Genomic DNA, 20,084 nt, shown 5'->3' with positions numbered 1-20,084 from the left:
AAGTTGTAGAAAACCAGACCAAAATTCTCTTTCAACTTCTGTTAATTTAACCAGAGTGTGGTGGTTTGGTGGTGAAATAAGAAGTCATGTGTTGAACTGTAAAATATGTAAACCTGGTATCCTAGAGTTAATCTCTTGTGCCTTTTGCAGGTGGAGATTTACATTTTACCTTTATATATTTACCTATGGAGTACGGTTCCTGAAAAAGGTAGGCACTTATATTATTATGCTTTCATAACATGTCACAGACTTGAAGTCTTGTACAGGTACATTATAAAGCTCAGGAATAAAGTCAGTGTTCACAAGGAGAGAAAATTAAAATTTAATTTGCATTCATAAAATGCTTTGCTACTAGCATTGGTAAGGATCATAAGTTCTTATCAATATTTAATGGGGTTTTAAAAGAAAAAAAGGCATAGCAACATGCCTAGTTCACTTGATTACTTTTCATTATAGGTATTAAACTGGCAGTAACTCTTACCAAAGTATTAATCTCAATTTCACCATCATGCTTGCTTAAATGCCTCTGACAGAGGTTGCTTTTTATTAACAAACAAATTGCATTAGTTTTAGAAAAAAATACCTTTTTTGCCTATTCTTTTTCTAATGTACTGTGGAAGGAGGTTTCTGTGGAGTTTCCTATCTGTGGTGTGTTTCACCTGATTTTAAAAAGAGAAAGAAAGCTTCTAAGCACTCTGACATGTTAACCCTGCATTAGAGAGTAATATGGATTTGTGGTGCAAACTGTTTTTACAGTGTGACTAGTTCTCAGAACTTCTGTGCAAGTTGGGCCATATTTCTGTAATTCTAGGAGGTGAAATTAGGGGAATGGTGCACTCAATATGTTCATGTAATCTTTGTTTTGGTCAAAAATTTGACACAAGAATATGTACCCTGAATGTCTCTGGGTGAGAGACAGATTCTGTATCCTGAATGTGCTTTGTAAGTAAAAGAGGTTTAATGTTCTTTTTTTGTCTGTAGTTCTTGAGGCTGTCTCAGGTGCAAGGCAGCTTGGTGTGAGCTGGAATGATGATGTGCCTGTGCAGGGAGGGCACACCAGAGCTATTGAGCAGTACTCAGCCCCAGGGGAAGTGTGGCCCAGGGCAGCATCAGTTGCATTCTCCCTCTGTCTCCTTGAACACTTCCCTGTTGTGTGTACTTCATCCATTAACACGCTGTATGGTCACTTGATCCATAGCACTGTGTGTTTCAGAACATGCCCTGCAGTGGGATGCTAATGTACTGAGGGGGTGAAGAAGGTCATAATCAGGATTTGAACTCACTTGTGTAATTTCTGATACTTTATGAGGAGAGGGAATCAGTGTAATTGTAGGTTGAGTGTTCAAGTTGTCCACCTTCTATGTCAAATACTATTTTCCAGAGCAGATTTGATAATGAGTGTTCTTCTGTGTGAGGAAATGGACCAAGATACCAACTTTGAAAGAGAAGATGATACTTTCTTTGTTACTAGCTGCCAGCTCCAGTCTTTACTGTTTTTAGATCAGGTTTAAATTATTTGTGACTGCAGAGTGGGTGAGTGGCCCACAAAATCATTTAATGGGAAGCATTTACCTTTCCATCAAATCCTCATTGCCCCCATTCTTGGTAAAATGGCAAATGCTAGATGTGGCCATCCCCACCTTAGTTTTCAGACTTCTGAATGAGATGTTTCAGCACTGAAGGACTAAAGCTAGCACACACTACAGCATTCTTTGTGTATTTATAAATCACTAATATTTGAAGCATAAAAGATAAGTAACCAATTATATTTCCACTTTGATCATGTATATGCAAATTCTTTCCTTTCTGAATGAAACTGAGATTTTTCAGCTCTACCATTTGTTTCATTTGCATGTCTACAAAACACTTCTTTGCAGAGTACCACACCAATAGTCATGTCAACAAAACATTAAGTTGCAGTGAGTGCCAGTGGCATTAAACTGGCTGCTTTGCTTATCATTAACACAGGAACGAGATAATGTTTTTGTTTTCCTCAGTAATATTTGTAGTTAAATAAATGGTGGCTTTGCTCATTAAGAATTAATGGTCTGACTGTGCTCCAATTAAATGGAAAAAATATCATTATCTTTGGTGATAAAGAAACAGAGCAAAGAGTTCAGGATTTGCTTGTTTCTTGCTTGCTCACCCTTGGTGCTAAGCAGTGCCTGTATAGTGCTGTAAAATGGAAAAACAAGCATGTGGAAGCAAAGCTTCCAGGTGACATATATAGACTTTTCACATTTAATTTCCTTTCTTTAATTGCCCATGAGAATTACAAACTCACAGAAGAGGATTAATTTTCTGTGAGTCTTCTGAAGTCTGTACTGAGACTTGGAAACCTGAAGTTGCACGTAGGTATTCTACTGGGAAAAGAATCATCAGCCTGGATAAACAAATCTTGCTATTTTTCAAATTCAGTGTTGAAGTAAGGCAGATGATACAAGTATGCTGTGGCTATATTTAAAAAATGCTGGGTGCAACAAGCTTCTGTGGGTATGCAGCTGATGGAGTGTCCTTCCTAATGAATCATCCCCTACAGGAGGACTGAGAACTGTCTGGTGGGTAGTTACAATTTCTAGCTTGCAAAAGAACAGGGAAAGCCATGTTGAAGTGTAAATTTGACTCCAAAAGGCCACTCAAGGGACATAAATGTATGGAAGGCAAATAAAAAATAGCAGGGTAGTAGGAAGGAAAAGAACCCAACAGGTAGAGCTCCACTTCTTCTATTACGAAATTTCCCCTTTCTTGAAACTGTAGGATGTTCAAATGAAGAAACTGAAGTGCTTATCCTCATGTGTGCACTAACCACGGAGCCAGTGAGCTTCTGTGTCACAGCAGGACATGTTCTGGTAGTGGCCCACAGTTTCTGAGTGCACATTGAGAGAAACTGGCTTGATGCTGGTTTGTGAGAGACAATTCTGTTGCTCAGTTGAGTTGACGGATTCTTTGCCTCTTTTTGAAACAAAATAGCAGCAGCGATACATGCACATGCTACAGCCCAGAGAGAGTACTGTAGAATTTGTAAATGCCATTTCAGATTGCTTGTACTCCAGAATTTTAGAGCCTAAAGTCAGACCACCTTCATAGGAAATACATGAAAAGAACTTGTCAATAAAGTGGCGGCTGGTTATTGACATTGTTTCTGTATTACAGTTCACCTACTATTCAGATTATTAGCTTTAGATGAAGAAAATAATGGCTGTTATGCACAGCCACTTCATAAAATTAAATTGGTATATCAAAAATATACTGGTGCTCTAGACAGTTTTCAGTCCTCGTATCAGTAGGACAGACTTGATTTTGTCATAAAATTTCCTCAGCTATTGGAAAGCTATTTGCAGAACACATTGCATGTTATATCATTTGGAGCAGAAAAAACGACCTGCATCAGAATATTCAATATTTCATTTATTGTTTCCATCTTTTGTTGCCCTACCTGCTGCATCTACTTTTTCATGAAAACAATGCTGCTGCATATTTTGTGGAACAGAACAATAAAAGAAATGCAGCATCTTGGAAAAATGCATACCACTGTTTGGATTATGTCTGATTGTCTGATTCATAGAATAAGACTCCTTAAAGCAGGTCGGTTTTTTTCTGGTTTTAGCGCTGAAATACCAAAGCGTGAGTTTGGAAAATATTTGCCACCTTGGTTTAAATCAGAGCTGACTCTAGCAAACACCACTGTGGCAAAAGCTGGGAGGGAGGGAGTTTACCTCCAGAGCTCTTGGTATCTCTTTCACTCTTGAATCAATTCAGCAGGCCTTCTGCTGGGCACATTTTCTGCTCTAGTCTGCATCTGCTGTGATGCTTCCTTCCCACGTTCTTCCTGAAAGGTTGTTCTATTATCTGTTACTGGAGCCTTGTCATTCCTTTTGTTCAGAGAGCTTATTTGCCCAATGCTGGATAAATATTCTCATTTAAATGAAGAATGCCAGAGGCCACTGTGGAGCCCTTTTAACACAATGCTGATATTTGATATTTTACTGTGCTATTAGCAGAGGGATAATGTGATACATAGGCCACTAAGGGAGGAAGTGAAGCCCGCATTTGGTAGACTGTGCTTGCTTTAAAATTGATTTGGATTCTCTGGAGGGTTTCATTCCTTTCTTATTTTTTACTCATAAAACCAATTGTTGAGTTTCTGTAAGTCATGAAAATTTTTAAGCTAAAATAATTTTGGATGTTAAAATTGAATTATAACCTTTTCCTTTGTGTGAAAGCAGGGCTGAACATTAGGTGATAAATAAAACAAATTCTAATTCACTGAGTGAGCAAGAAAGTATACCCGTGCTCTGGAGTCTTTTGAAGAATGCCATTGTGAGAAATGGGAAATACCATATTACATTTTAAAATAAGCATCACAAGTGGAAAAGGTTTCCAGGAAGACCATAGTTAGATGCTATCTCATAGAAAAGGAATTTGTTTCAGATTTATCTTCAGAAAGGCATAAAAATTGTTGAGGGCATTTAGGAGAGATTATAGAGTGTTTTAGATGCCTGAGATCTAAATCATGAGTCATGCTGTGAGAAAGATCAAAGCTACTGAAGAAACTTAGTTTTAAATGACTGCAGCACCTCAGTGTACATCAACAAGGAGAATGAATGCATTTTGGACAATGAGGCTTTGTAAGAGAAGGCGAGTCAGCATAGGAAGTAATTCACTGTGTAAGCTGTTGGAAGTTAAGATAATAACTGCATCAGGCTAAAGAGGACAAAGCTAGGCAAGCTGGCAGAGTTTATTTCTGGCTGAAAGGAAACTGAAAGTTTTGAAAGAAAAAGCAAAAGGAGAATATCAATGGTATCCTAATTCAATAATAGGATGACAACAGGACTTTCAAATGTATACAACAGGGACAAATTTTACATAATCATGGGAAGGAAAAGCAAAACACTAATTCAAAAAATGCATCTAGAATTCAATTTCACTTTATCTGTTTTGAATCCAGCTGGGGGTATTTAATAACATCAGAGTAGTAAGTAAATGCTATGTAATCATCAAATTGGCAAGTTAAGCTGGTACTGAGCCATGTACAGCATCTCTGCTGCTTGTGCATTGCGCTGTCTTTTGGGGCAGTGAAGGAGGGGCTGCCGCACCTCATATCCCCCTGTGGACTGGTTGCTAATTTTGCCTTCAGCACAGTCAGTATTCATTTTCTTGGCAGCCCAGCTTTCTGAAAGACTGAAATTTTTTCAGGGTCATATCATAAAAATGGCAGATATAGAAAAAATACCTCACAAAGTGTTATATTTGGGCAATTTTATGATAAAAATAGAATTAATTCATCTATAAACTGAGGTTGCTCATTCATACCTGTAGTAAAGTGTTAGCTCAGCACTCTATTGCCATGAGCTTTTAATGTTTTTCTATTCAAATTAATGAAGCAGTCCTGTTTTTCACAGCTAATTAAACCTGAGCAAAGAGTACATGTTTGGATATAAGAAATAGTAATACAGGTTATTACTAATGTAACTGGTGCCTTGCATTGCCCTTGTTCAGTTGCACTCACTACTGAGGGAATGACTTGGAGGAGGATAGCTGTATTCTCAATTAATGGTATTTTTATACCATAAGTGCTTCAAGTCATTAAGGTGCTTCATTTTATCTTTCAGTAGAGGAAAAAATCTTGGCAATTAATAAATACATTATCTTTTTGGTTTTTTCCTATTATATTCCCTTCCAACGTTAACCTGTCACACCTCTCAGAGCTTTATCATTTCTTCTCCCCACTGATGCTCTTGGCTACTGGCTGTTGAACAGTGGCAGGTTAGCATGAGGAAGTACTGCTGTAAATTTGAAACCTATTCAGAGTTTTGTTCTATTTTTTAACTGCTGTTATCTCACAGGCAACTTAAGGGGTTTCTACAGGGATTTTTGTCCTGTCTGCAGGAATTGTAGGCTCAAGAAGATGAGAAAGAGAAAATTCTTTCCTCTTGCCCAGCTACTTTAGGTTTTTTGCTGTGGCACAAATTTAATATTTATGGTTTTATACTAAAACTTAGTACAAATTTGTAATTTATGAAACAAAATCATATGCAATTTGTGATAGTTCGCCTGTTCTCATCCCTACCAGTCAGTCTTATTGCTAGTTGTTTTAATAGATCAATTGCAGAAAACTGCACGTTATGTCAATAGATCCATCAGCAGATGACAAATGGAAACATCAGAAGACTTGTGTCTTTGCACTTCCTCAGCAGGAGGGGAAGGTGAAAAACAGAGAGAAAATGAATATAACATTTTATGTAAGTTTAGACATTCTGGGAAATTATTTTGGCTGTCTTCTTTTGCTTTAGAGAAGACAATGTTGTTATTATGGTCACTGACTCAGAACTGAGCAGGAAAAAATTCCTTGCAAACTGTGCTTTTATATTTAAATTAATTAACATTTCCCCCTTCTGTCTTCCTGTTAGAGGTAAACACAATATGAGAGAGAATCTCTCACTAGGATTTTTTTTCATTTAGTACTTACTACTTGTGGCATTATTACATACACCAAGAAATGTGATTCTTGGGGTGTTCTCTGCAGGGCCAGGAGTTGGACTTGATGATCCTGATGGGATCCTTCCAACTCAGAATATTCTGTGATTCTGAGTATTTCAATTGTAATGAAAAAACACAGTGGTTGCAGGAGTGGAAGGGAAGCAGCTGCTTCAGGGTGTCCTTACTCACTGTTGCTCAGGGCTGTGCCTCATTTTCGCTGTGCTCAGTGATGGGTTCCTGTGCAGTGCCCACACACTGGGGTGCCTTTTGCCTGCCTGGTCCAGCCTGTCTGAAGGAGCTCTGCTCTCTCAGTCAGGTGGGACTTGTGGTGTCTGTGTTGGGAAGCAGTCAGCTCCTTCTGCCAGGGTTTTGGTGGCACTACTTGAGACTGGGGAGTTCACTAATGAAGTTCTTCACCACCTGCCCATTATGGCACTATGTGATTCAAATACATTCTTGCCTCTCCAGGGCCCTGTGAACTAAAGAATAATGGCCCTGTGAACTAGAGAAAACCTATATTTCCTATTGAAAATTCTGCAGTTGCAGTAACTTCCTAATTTTCATACTGTCAGGAATGATCCTGAGACCTTGCTACAATGTGCCTATATGAAAGTACAGCAAAACACATCAGCTGGAGCTTTTGGTTGGCTTTTCTCTATACAGTGTGTTTCCAGTAGGCAGTGCAGTTTCATAAATACCACAATCTTAAACATCTGGGTTCAGGCATGAAATTTTATTTGATGTTTCCCTTGGTAAGGAGTTGTTCTTCTTATTAAAATTTGACTCTGTCTCCCTTCATGGACTGCATGCCATGGTGGAACATGTTGTATGTCAGTGAAGCAAGCCACAATGAATCCTGCAAAGGAAAGCAGCTTCCTGAGGATTTCCAAAACTCAGCATCAGGAGTACAATGAATCTGGTAAACACTTGCCATCAACACATGGTACTGGAAGGCAGTGGCTGGCAGAATCAGACACATGCACTCTTCTGGCAGAGCAGCCACAAATAGGAACATAATTACAGAAAGTAGATATGTAATGATGAGTTTAATTATTCACCACTTTCCTGTATGCCTTTGAGTAACCATAGTATCAGAGCACTGGAAACCCTGGAGCTTTGTTGAAGCTGCATGCTGTAGGAAAATTAGGAGTAGTCTGAAATCAGGCTACTCTGCAGTGATCAATAAGGGTTGAAGTGCCCTATTTATTTTTTAATGATTTTCTCTTGGGATTTTTCCTGAGCTCTTAAAGGTTTAATTTTATGCAGGTCTCCCTCCTACCAAGGTGAGGTTTCCCAAGTGTAAACTTCAGTACTCTCTCTGAACAAACTAATTCCAGGCATGCAGTTATGTGTTGTCCTTTTAAATAAAGTAAATCCATAAATATCCTCCTAGATGCAAATGCTAGGCTAATTGATGTGGTCTGGCATTGTGATCAAAAATAGAAGGCAGCTGTAGAGCTGATGTACAGCTGCTTTGCTTCATCAGAGGGTTATCAGGCATCTGGAGTGCTCGCGTGAATGTGCCCACTACTTTCTGTGCACGGTTCTTACAGTGTGGATTGAGGAACTACAGAATACATTGAATAGTGTTTCTGGGAACTCTAGCCTAGCTCCTGTAATATTTATGTAGACATCCAGCTGCTCTAAAATGTCATAGCACCACTGGCCACTCAGCTTGCTCATGACCAAAGAGTCCTTGAAAACACATGAAGGCAAATGTTTTTATAAGTTTTGTTCACTACAAAGCAACCAGCGGAACAAGTGTCAGAGGAAGAAGGTGCACTAAAGAGAGCAAATATTTTGATGGCTGGGCTTGGTAAGGGGACTGGTGGCTGCCTGGGAGAGGAGATGCTGCAGGCACCAAATTCTCTGTCTGGAGTGTTCTTCCATTCAGTTCAGTGCATTGCCTTAATATTAGGACCCTTCCAGATTCTAATTATCAGTTCCTCTTGCCAGCTTCATTTTCCTCTTAAGCTGTAAGTTGGAAGTCAACTTTTATCAACACAAGGCATAAGCTCCAGATCTCTGTACATAATATTTTTAAAGAGAAAAGTGGATGTGCACGTGAAGCTTACTCTGCCTTTCGAAATATAATTTTATATACTTCTTGAATTCATATTTTTTCTGAAACCTTTTTTTTGAACACGCACGTATTTGCATTTGAATGTCAAGTGCATCGTGCAGTGATTGTTATTAATCTTAGCCTTTTTCTTCCATATTTTCCATTTTTATTTTTCCTATTAGCAGAAGTATAATTTGAAATTATGTTTGGAAGTCAACAGTGCAGATTGCTGAGAGGAAACACTGAGCACTCTTCGTTGCAGAAGCATTTTTTCCTCTAAAACCTTTTTTCTACAGACACAAAGCACTAAACTCTAGAGGGAAAAACCTCCAGTTCTGCAGAAACTTAAAACAGCTTGCTTAGTCACAATATATGAAAAAAGAACCTCAGGAGGTTCATTGACAATGTGTCATATTGTCTTCACTTCTGTAGTTAGCTATGCCAAGAAATACCAACAACTGCTTGGATCTGTGAAGGATTTATGAAAATTCTATTCCTGGTGTGAGAAGCAACTGCATCCTAAACCAAATCAACAGTCACTGCCAGGAAGAACTTGCACAAGTTGATGCAAAATAGTAGCCATGGATTTTGTTGTTTTGCTGAGTTCTCTTTGCTCCCAGCATGGTGCTTTGTCAGAACTCGGTGATTTTGTGGGTAGAGGGAAGCATACGTGATTTGGATGTGTAGGTGACTTGCAGTGGTGCTTGCAGAGTCAGTTCGTGGCACAGCTCAGCCTGTGCTCCTGGCATCCTTGGCTGCCAAGGCTGTGCCCTCAGAGCCTGTCATGCACGGCCAGTGGAGACTGGAAACTGTCTGATGTGTGCTTTAAGTCAGTGGAACTTTAGTTTGAGAAATTCTTAAGTAGTAGCAAAACAAATACGACAGTAGCAAGGGATGTTGCTATATTCAGGGCAGTTCTTCAGAGGATAGTAGGAAAAAGCACACATCTTTGGGAAATCAGAGAGTTTCCAAGAAATCATAAGGCAGACTTAGTGGAAGATGTATAAAATTTGAAAAGCTCACTCAGAAAGTTCTGGTTGTTGCTTTATGAATTTTCTGAAAATCAAGAACAATGAGGAATCATTTCATTTTCTTTCTGCTGGAGAGAAGGAAGGTGTGAAATATTTATACTTGTGGAAAAAAGAAAAGTTGATTTTCTGTAACTTTTTAAATGGTGGCTTGTTTTACTAAACTCCTTAATACCAAGGAGTTTTTCTGTAGTTAAGAGGAATAAGAATGTATTTGTTTCTACTTTATATGCAGAAGCAAATATTTTCATGGATATATATGCTCCTTAAGAGTGAAAGGTGACAGCAGTCTACAGGTACACGGATCTTCATTGAGCCAAGAAGATAGGGAAGGAAGCCCAGGATCGTTGTGGAATTTGTATCTAAGAGACTAACTTATTAAAACACCTCTTGGGTTTGCCATGCATGGATGGAGTAATTTTTATAGTAGAACATAGAGCTGCTGGCAGAGGAGAGTAAGGAAGGATGCCGTTTGTGTTTCCAGGTAATCTAACTTTCCTTCTAATGTCAGCAGCCATCCAGCACACCCTGACAAGAGGATGCAGGTGTTGCAGGAAAAAAAAAGAAATTGAGCATTTCAATTTACCTCTAAGCAAGTGCTTATTCAACCAAGTGATGTCCAAAAGGAATGTCTATTAATACATTGTAAAAGAAAAAAGATGCTATAATCCCTAGCCATAATGGGGGGAAAATAAGCATTGAGGTACTATTTAATTTAAGCAAGTAGAAATGCACAAAAACAAAACCAACTAATGAAACAAAACCTAACCAAAAAAACTACTACCCAACACCCAAAAAAACCTGTTAATTATGAATAATTGTCTTTCTCCTAATGTTATGAACGGTGCTGTTGACTAAATGGCTATCAGTTTCAGTTCCTGGGTAATATAAAATGTGTGAAAAGTGTCAAATGTTACTGTACTTTGCAGTGAACGGAGAGCTGGTAGTCTCCTCCTGTGCTGTTGCAGTTGCACTTTGGGTAGATGAGGTGCAAAGCTGGGGATACACCGAGAGGGAGAGGTCTGCCGGGGGGGCAGGAGCTGCCGCTGAGGAGGAGAGTTTGGCTGAGTCTTGCCCTGTACACGGCTGTCAGACAGTGGGGGTTTGCCCCTGGGGTAGGAGCAAATTGCACACAGCATTTTGGGGCTAAGTGAGAGCTGATCAAGAGGAAATCTTCTGGCCTTACTTTGTACCACTTGTTTCTGTGAAGAGCAAAGCAAGGACCTGTTGTAACTTGGTGAATGTAGGTACGAATGCCATGAGACACCTTTGCCTATATCAGCCCCCAAAAAATGAGATCAGTAGAGCTTTGCTGAAAGTATATATTACCTTGACTGTAATGAATAGTGCTTATTTCCATTCCACTTAATATTGCTTGTAACAATTGATACAAAATTGTATTCAAATAAATTAACCAAGACAGATAAAAATCTTGGCAGACTAGTGAACATGTACACAGTGAATGCTCTGTATTTTGCTGGTTTTGTTCTACAGTTTCAAAAGCTCCCTTGTTTGAAAAGCAACTTAAAATATTTTCTTTTTGGACTAAGGATGTTTTATTTTGATTTGAAATGTGTTTTGAACATAAATTGACTCTAGTGAAATGTGGGGATTCTATCTTGATGTTTCTGGATTTTTACATGCTGTATTCTGGTAAAAACAGCAGCCAGATTTCTTTTTTAATGGGAAAATCAGAAGGTTTTTCTTACTTACCTAAGAATTTTGGAAGAACCCCTTTGAGAGCTACACCATGACCTCATAGTCATTACTAAATCAGGTGCATGACAGCTCTTTTGTGATAAACAGGAAGTTTTTTATTGTACTGCTTATTTTTCCCCCTTCATTTACTATCACAATTGACCTTTCACAAACTAGATAACTAGCAGCATTTTGAGCAAGACCTGGAGATTTTAACTTCTTAGGAATTTCTAAAAGCCAGGGGCCAATTAGATGCTTTCTCTAGAGATAAGTGAATGAGGCAATGGATACAAAACAACCCAAAGCTCCTGGCTAAGCATGCAAACATCACAGATAATTTTGGAAGGATTTTTTTGGTTTTTTTTCCCTAAAATCCTCAGTCATTTCCTTGTCTCAAGAGAAGTTTTTTTTTTCTGAAGGAATTCTTTAAAATTACTCTGTCTAATCACAGAGATGGAGAGAGATTTGATGGAGTTTTTAGCAGATATTCCTGTAAGGGTATTAAGGTGATTTGTTCCTTAATACTGTAAATCTCAACAGATTGAACAGCTGTTGACATCCTCTGTCACTGACATTGTATTCAATTGTGCACTGCCCCTAAGTGTGGTAAAACTTCAGCTTCCATCTGAGCTCCTTTATGTTCTGTAAGGCAGGCTGTCAGCATTGTAGGGCTGGTGCTCCTAGCATAATTGGTACTGAAGTTTTTAGTATTCTGTTTCCAGCTTAAGGGGGGAGGCTTTTTTTTATCAGGATCTTTGTATTTCCTCTCTTCTCCAATCCCCTCGTGTCGCTCTCTTCTTCAGACGTATACCAAGAATAGGAAGTGAAATGAAAATTGGGTATTCAGCAGGCAGCAAAAAGAGAGGTGTGCCTTTATGTTCATCAGAAAAGGATTTGTGGTGGAGCCAAGTCACTGACCTTTTCTTCTAATCCAACATGGGATTTTCAGGCAGAACTGTGCTCTGCTTCACAGAGACCTTGCCTGTTCTGAGGAAGTTTGCAGACATGTCCTAGGAGCACACACAGGACTCACTTGAGCCCTGGAATGTCAGTCTTAGGTCCCTTATGATTAATCCACCTTTCACTGCTGGGTCTAGGTCTCACTCTGCAGACTGTGTGAGCTTTTTTTAGGTTGTTGCTTCCTACTGAAGCCTCTACACAGTATTGCACAGTTGTGAAGTTCACAGAGAACTAAATATGATGCTTCTTGGTCCAACTGTAACCATGGATTACATTTAGGTGTTGAGTGCAGTCTAGGGCTGTGCTCATTGTGGAGGTCAGAGAGGAAGGTTGTGTTTAAACCAAGCTCTTCCTCCACCTCTTCCCTAAAACCCTCCAGACAAGCATAACCCAAGTGCCCTGCTGCTAAAGCTATTAACAGCAACTCAGAGATGCCAAGGCAAGTCAGGGGGAAGGGAGACTGGGGAGCTAAGAAGGGTAAGAAGGTGCTGCAGGAGCCCTGGCATTTTAAGTGCTCTTGCCCACAAAGGATCCATTAGGTTTCCAAACAGCTGCTCAGAAGCATTTTTTCTGAGATGGCAGCATGGCTTTCTGAGCCTTGTGTGGCTCAGAAGGGGCATATATTCTGCTGCATTGGTCTTTGAGGCTTAATGCATGCATTACATTATTTGTCAGTTGTGATACCCTGTAGGGCTTTGTGGTTATAGGTTCATCAAGAAAGGCCTATTTTATTTAGCAACCAGCATTTTCATTGCTCATAAACCTCTGTATCTGTAGCTCCTGCAGCAAGCATCTCTATGAAGAAGGCTTAAGATGTCATAATATTTGAAAGAGAAAAATATGCTTTTTTTGCCAGGACCTGTAATTTAGGCAGCCAAATAATTGGGTAGGAAGCATCTCTTATCTTTTGATGAATATGATATGAAAGACAGTTACAGCTTTTCAAACCTGGCTAAAACTATGAATTATCCTAGAATATTTGTGTGGATCTAATTTAGGCACCTGTCAGACAGAAATATTTTAGATTCTTTATATTGTCTTGCAGAGATACTGTGGCTGTTTCCAAAGACTTTTTTTATTGCATGAAATGAGGGGAACTTGTATAGCACAGTAAATACTGTGGAGACCTTAGAACCAATTAATTGGTTCCATGAAGAAGTTATTTTTGATGGGGGGAAGGATAAGTCTGGATGGGCTTTAAGCATTCTTACAGCATCCTTGAGAGAAAACTCAAGAGAGAAACTCTAGGAGGTCTGTTACTTCAAATGCTGGCACACCTTTCAGGCTACTGTAGGAGCTATTCTTTGTCATTTCAGGAGCACTGGGGGTATTGGTGTGAAAATTTTATTTTGTCTTCTTTTTCATTAAAGGGCATATTCAAAAATCCTTCCTACCTAGCCTGATTCTCAGCCTGGGGGCTTTACCATTCTGCCTAGTGTCTGTTTTCTTGCTTTGATGCTCACCCATTGTATTTTGGATGAGTTTGATATTATGGTTTGCCTGAGCTGAGCTGCTCCACCTGATGGTGACAACAAGAACAGGCCTCCTCTCAAGCAGTGAGGATTTATTTGAAAAACTGTGGTCTAGGGGAAGCAATGCTGCAAGTGTAAGCTGCGTGCTGCCTTATTCCAGGAGACTGACTAATGGTGTTCTGTCCCCTTTGTACTCGAATGGAGAGTAGATAAGGCTAGGTAAAGATTAAGGATGGATCCTATATGGAAGAATGCCTATATATAGTAGCACATGCAAGGAATCTTCTTTGAAACATTTAAGCTGGCTGAGGTAAAAATTTCCTGTGCTATTGAGAATATAGTGTGAGATCTGACCATCCAAACATGAGCTGGTTACTTTCAGTCTGCACTCTTGCAAAAGTGATGTCATGGGGTACCAACAAAAACAGGCAAATTGCTTTAATTCATGCTCTGAAACTCTGAGAAGTCTCCTTGACTTTGGTTTTCATAGCCTCTATCAAAACCTCTATCAAGTGTTTGAGTTTCATAGCCTCTATCAAAAAATGCAAATTCTAAGCTGTTCTTTTTTTTTTCTTTTTGTCCTTTAGTATTAAATATACACACTTAACATATCACAAAGTGGTCTGTACTGACTTTTGTTTTGCTTTTTCTTCCTTTCAGACACCCTGGCTCTGGAATACCAGGCAGTGCTGGAGCGGGTATCCCTATCAGGTAAAAGTTATAGTGCTGTCTGAGAACAAGCATGACACTTCTGCAGAGCTCTGGTTTTGTTATGGTGGAGCTTTGTGCCAGTATGTTTGTGTGAATGGGCTACTCAGCATTTCAGAACGTTGCTAGGTTATTCCCATCTTGCTTGAGTTCAAGATGGGAAAGATGGACATAGCTGTCACACCTGAATTCCACACATTAAATTCCAAAAGCTCCAGAGAAGAGTTTGCAGTTTAAGGAATTTAACCTAGAATGTGTGTATATATTATACATATATATATATATATATATATGTATACACACCCTATATGTCTAGGGGTTTTTTTGTTTTTTTGGTTTTTTTTCCTTCCCTAAGAGCAGGGAAAGGGGAAAAAAGCAATTGTCTGACTGGAAAGTGTGAATAAGATAATTGTCCCAAAGACACATGAATCCCTGTGACAGTCAACAGCCCTTGACAGAACAGAGACTGAGCAGAACTGTGTTTGGAGGCTGCTGTTCTTGAAGGTTGTGTCTCTGTTGGAAATACTTCAATTCCACCCGGAGATGGAGGGTGAACTGAACAACAGTAGGGAAGCAGCAGCATAAATTGAATGGGGAAAGTGCTGAAACTTAATCCCTCAGAAACTTCAGGTACAGTTGTTTCTTAGATTGATGTACCTACAGTCACTGGTGCCTCTCAGCCAGGTTTCCTACTTTTTTTGTGTTATTATGTGCAAGAAGAGGTTGACTGAAAGCAAAGGACCCTGAAGCTTACTGATTGAAGAACATGTGTTTACCAGACTTACCAGAAGAACAAAGTCATTTAAAAGTTGGTTACAGCTTTTAGAGTGTGGGAGGTAAAATTACTATATCTAATATTGTTCTAGTAGTGGTGAGGGTCCAACATAAAGCAGATTGTCAAATTAAAGTCCGTATGAAAATCACTGTCTCAAAGATAAAAATATCTACTAGGTGCTAATCAGGGCTAAGTACTGGGGTTTCAGTTTGTTCTGTTGGTTTTTTCCACAACTAGATAAAATGTCAAATCTTTTATTTGCTACAACTCCTTTGTAAATTACTGAACAATGCACTGCAGAAATCCAGCTGGACTTTAATGTAGACATAGTCAAATGGATCATTTGGGTGATGACACAGCCATAATCACAGGTTAAACCTATTGAGGTTGTCTGTGGAGAACTGGAACCTAACATTTGAACTAAGTTAAACACACTGTTGATCCAAGAAGGAATCTGGACATCTTTAGAATTGCCCTACACTATCACTATGTATGGCTTTAGAAATATAAATGCTCTTGTTAATAAAGCAGCTGAAAAAATTTCATTTTTTACTAGAAGTTTTCCCCAGAGAGTTCCCTTGCAATAATGGGCACAATAGTTGCAGTTCATTACAAGCTCTTATTTTTTTTTCCATTTTAATTACACATGATCAAAAGTCTGTTGGCAATCTCTCTGACTCAGAAAAGAGTTATATTGGCCCAGGAGATGGCTTTAAAGGATGGATTTTAGTTGAGTTACACATTTTTCATAAAGCATAAGCATATGTCTATATTAAATTAACACCTACAGCAGATTTCCTGGGAATCCAAGGACTGGCTTTCAGCTGCAAGGAACTCGTCTGCAAAGGGAAAGGGAATAAAAGGTGCAACTGAAATACCTCTTGCCAATGGAAGCAGCTCATACCCTGCTTGGTGCACAGTTGTGCCAGCGCAAGGTGCTCTAGAGATGATTTATCTAATCCCTTGGGAATTGCCCTCAGGAGCTTCTCCCTTGCCAGGGTCTCTGTCTGTGCTGCCATTGAAGGCATGACTATCATGGAAGCACATTTCAATTAGAGCAGCTCCTAGGACTGGCTCTCCTAGGCTGAGGGTCAAATGTGTGCTACCAGTGACCTTTTTTGAAGTACCCCAGGCTGGTTTTGGTTGTGGATTTTTTAAAATTTCTTTTATTTTTAAACAACTCTGTAAGCATGTTGTATATCAGACAAGACACTTGGATAAATTTATTTTATTTTCTTCTTTCCAAATGTTAATATGTGCCCAGAAAATGGGAAAAGTAGGCATTTCTATTATGAAGAGCCCTGCTCAAAGCCCACATTTTCATCATGAACAGATGAGATTATATACTAGCATTACTTTTTTTTCTAGTCCACTCTAGTATTGGTTTTTTGCTGTGCTTTAAACCCACATTACTGATATACAGCCAGATCTTTCAAGTAAACTTTCAAAACAGACTTAGGAATACCCAGAATTTAGTTTGCTCTGGGTTCCAAATGGACAATATCCTCATTTTTAGTATTACAGTATTGTCAGGGCTAAAGCATTAGAAGAGAATATCTTGGGGAGCTTATTTTTCCAGAGCCATCAGAGTTTGAAAGAGGCAACCATCATCTTTCTTCACATAGGATGCTTATGTATAATTCAATAATCCCCTGCAATTAAACATGCTTGCTATAGATCACAGCTGCCTGTAATGTCAGTTAGACTCTATTAACATTTTCTCATCTCCATCTTTCAGCCCCTGATGCCTGACCTTCATTACTACTACATAGTTGAATTGTCATTCTACTGGTCCTTAATGTTTTCTCAATTCATTGACGTCAAAAGAAAGGTAAGAACAACAAGACTAAAAACACAGAGAGCTTTAAGCTTTAGCATATAATTCTTTACTTGAGGAGTAGCTGCATTACATGTGCAGTGAACTGGAAATGCAGTTCTTTCCAGCGTTCAGCTCTTGCAGATATTCATCACTGAGAAACTGTGATTGTCTTACTTTGCTCCTGGCTGCTGTAATGTGAGGTTTTCCTGCACATGGAAAGGAGAGCCTGGAGAAAATATTGAAGGGCAAATAGCAGAAGCCAAAAGAATCTTCTGCTTTCATGCAGTGAATTGAATGGAATTGAACAGGTAGTATCTGTTAGATGTGCTGCTTCTTTTAAACAATGAAATATCAAGAAAAGGGCAAGACTGCCTCATAAATTCACATTATCACTTTGTGAGGTAAGATCTATGAGGGCTTTCAGATTTTTCTACAAAAGGACAGCAAAAACATTTAATATTAAGAAGTGATGTTATATTTAATTTTTATCCTTCCAATCATGTAGCTCAGCATTGCTATTAGAGAATTGTTAATGAAAAAAATCAAGACTCTATCCAAATAAAAATATTTTTCCAGAATTAGTTGCAACCTGTTCTATATTCCAAGTTCTCTCCTTCAAGGAGAATCCTAGTCCACAGCAGAACAAGCAGCACAACAGTTACTCTGTCATAACAGTCCATTGAACTATTCTTGCAGGGGCTTTAATGTTTCAAAATTAATTTTTTCAAACATTTGAAAGGGTTTTATAATATCTTTATGTGCTTCCTTCAGCTGTCATTTAAGTAAATGATTGTAGGCTATGCTAATGGAAAAATTCCTGTTTATTAGAATTTTAGCAGGAGCATAACTCTGAAAAGAGTAAATGAAGGATGCATTATGACCTGAATACACTCATCTGTCACTTAGAACCACAGTGTATTCCTGGGAGTCCTATGCCAGAGCTACCTGTATAGAAACACACTCCTCTGTTTGGATTTCCAGATTATTCCAGAAGCAGAAATCTCAAGAAAGCATCCACAAAATTTAAATCCATATTGGAGGATAAATTGTAAATAAAACAACCAATTTATGATGAATACATATAAATTCTTTGCTTGCATTGTCTGTAGATACTAAACATTCTGTTAATCGTGAGCTTGAAATGAGTATAACTTCCCTGTTTCACAAACTGAGATAGAGACAATGCTTAAGGGAGCTGTATGATAGTGGAGATGAGTTTAAATCAAGAGTAATATGGACTAATATGTTACACTGCAGGGGCCAAGTCTGTTTCTTAGTTACATAGAAATGACTTGTTATCAGAAAAACCTTAGGGCAACCGGCTGTGGAAATAAGGATGGGCCCTGGAGGTGGGGAAGTGAATTGCTGGCAGCCTGTTGACACCCCAGCCACAGCTCCTGTCCCAAGCACAGCTCTGTCTGAGAATGGCAGTGTCCAGCAGAGAGCACGAGCACATCTGCAGTGCAATGACAGCAAGTCAAAAGCCTTCCATTATCAGCACCCAGCAGGGAGATGCCGTATTTATAAATGACCTACTAAACCACTCACTGGTTTGGGCTGTGGAGACAGCTCTTTTTGTAGTGGAAGCAGAATTGATAACGAGGAAGATCAGATTGGAGAAATGCAGCTGTGCCCTGGTGTCACACAGCAAAACTGTTTGGGGTGCAAGCTGCCAAGGAAACCCACTGAGCTGAAAAATGTTGCTACTAGAGACTTACAATAGTTGGCAAAAAGGAGTACAAGCTTGACAGAAACACCAGTTCTTGCAACACCATAGTAGTTCTCTTTTAAACGAAGGCTGAGTTTAAAAAAATTTGGAGGCCTTGCAATGCACCCCATATGCAATGTGTGGAATGGTGCCCACATGAAATAGGGATCTGTTCAACAGGAAGCAGGAAACTTGCCAGCTAATATCAGATGCTATTGTAATATTTCACAATTGGCTTGTATGGAGCAGATTAACAGTTCTCAACTGAGTAAGCCACTGATGTTTTCATGCTGCAGTGAAAGGAATATTTTTATCTAAATCTTGGTTATCATTTTAGATACTTTAAATTCAGCAGCACTGGCTGTGTTGTATTCTGGGACAGTCAGAAGTGCCCAGGCAGTTTTGAGCACTGCAGGAATTCAGCCAAGTGGTTTTTTTCATGTAGTTGGGTTTGTCTGAAGGAGAGGTGCAGTGTGTCCTTGCTGGAAGCAGCAGCCCTCAGCACTGGCCTAACTCCAGAACTGGTCTTTTATTTACTGTAGATCAAGAGAAATGTACTTACTGTTTCCTATCTCCATTTTATTCTTCTCTGATAGCAAACTGATGACTTCAAAAATTACTTCCAGAGTTTTAGGGTTTTTGACTTTCAAATACTTTTTTATCTTCATTTAGGTGTTACAAATTCCATCAGATTGTCTTTGCCTGACTGGAGGTGTGAGCAAACTAGGCTGCTGCACAAACCTACTATTGGCATTAAGTCAGTGAACTGTGTAGCAACTTCTACAGTTTTATAATGGTGCTTTTAGCTTCATAAATATCTATTATATTGCTGTAATGGTATTCTCCGTTAAGCGTGTTCATTTTCAAAGACTGAAACCTAGTATGAATTGGTGTTTTATCATCTTTTTCCAGCTTCCCATGCTGCTGTTTTGTAAAACACTGAAAAAAGTAATTATGGAAGTTTGTTAGTTTCAAAAGCACCTGATGAACCTTAAAAAGAGTGAGGCTTATTTACATGCTTTCTGGATACCTGATGTATTGTTTAACAGAAAAATATTTGGCAGGTACATTTAAAGGAATGTATTAAATTTGTACTCAGAGTTTTAACAGGTTTGTAGAAGGTCTAGGAGACCTTTCCGTGTATTCACACCTTTTATTTCCAAGCATTTGGCAATTCCTAAAGCTTCTGTGTTTTACTTTTTCTTTTTTTTTAAATGACAGTCCACTCATTCCAAGAATAAAACGATCTGTAGTTGCTGATTTTCTTGAATACTGAATTTTGATCGTAGAAAATTTACACTATATTTTGCTAAATTTGGATACTAGATTTCTTTCTTCAAAGAGGCTTTTCTTGGCAATGATAGACACACAGAA

At 38.9% G+C, this 20,084-nt stretch overlaps 1 protein-coding gene across 3 annotated transcripts in view; it reads left to right on the top strand.

The window, feature by feature from the left end:
• CERS6 (ceramide synthase 6) overlaps window positions 1-20,084 on the top strand; it is a 112,968-nt gene that overhangs the window by 63,371 nt on the left and 29,513 nt on the right. For all 3 annotated transcript variants that reach the window (XM_064718031.1, XM_064718030.1, XM_064718029.1), the window contains 3 exons: window positions 151-208; window positions 14,361-14,411; window positions 16,922-17,014. In XM_064718031.1, coding sequence (XP_064574101.1) covers window positions 151-208; window positions 14,361-14,411; window positions 16,922-17,014 — 202 coding nt within the window. The remainder of the gene's footprint in view (window positions 1-150; window positions 209-14,360; window positions 14,412-16,921; window positions 17,015-20,084) is intronic.

The sequence above is a fragment of the Zonotrichia leucophrys genome, chromosome 7 (genome assembly GCF_028769735.1).
Source record: "Zonotrichia leucophrys gambelii isolate GWCS_2022_RI chromosome 7, RI_Zleu_2.0, whole genome shotgun sequence".
Taxonomy (NCBI): domain Eukaryota; kingdom Metazoa; phylum Chordata; class Aves; order Passeriformes; family Passerellidae; genus Zonotrichia; species Zonotrichia leucophrys.
This window is presented reverse-complemented; position numbering and strand designations above follow the sequence as displayed.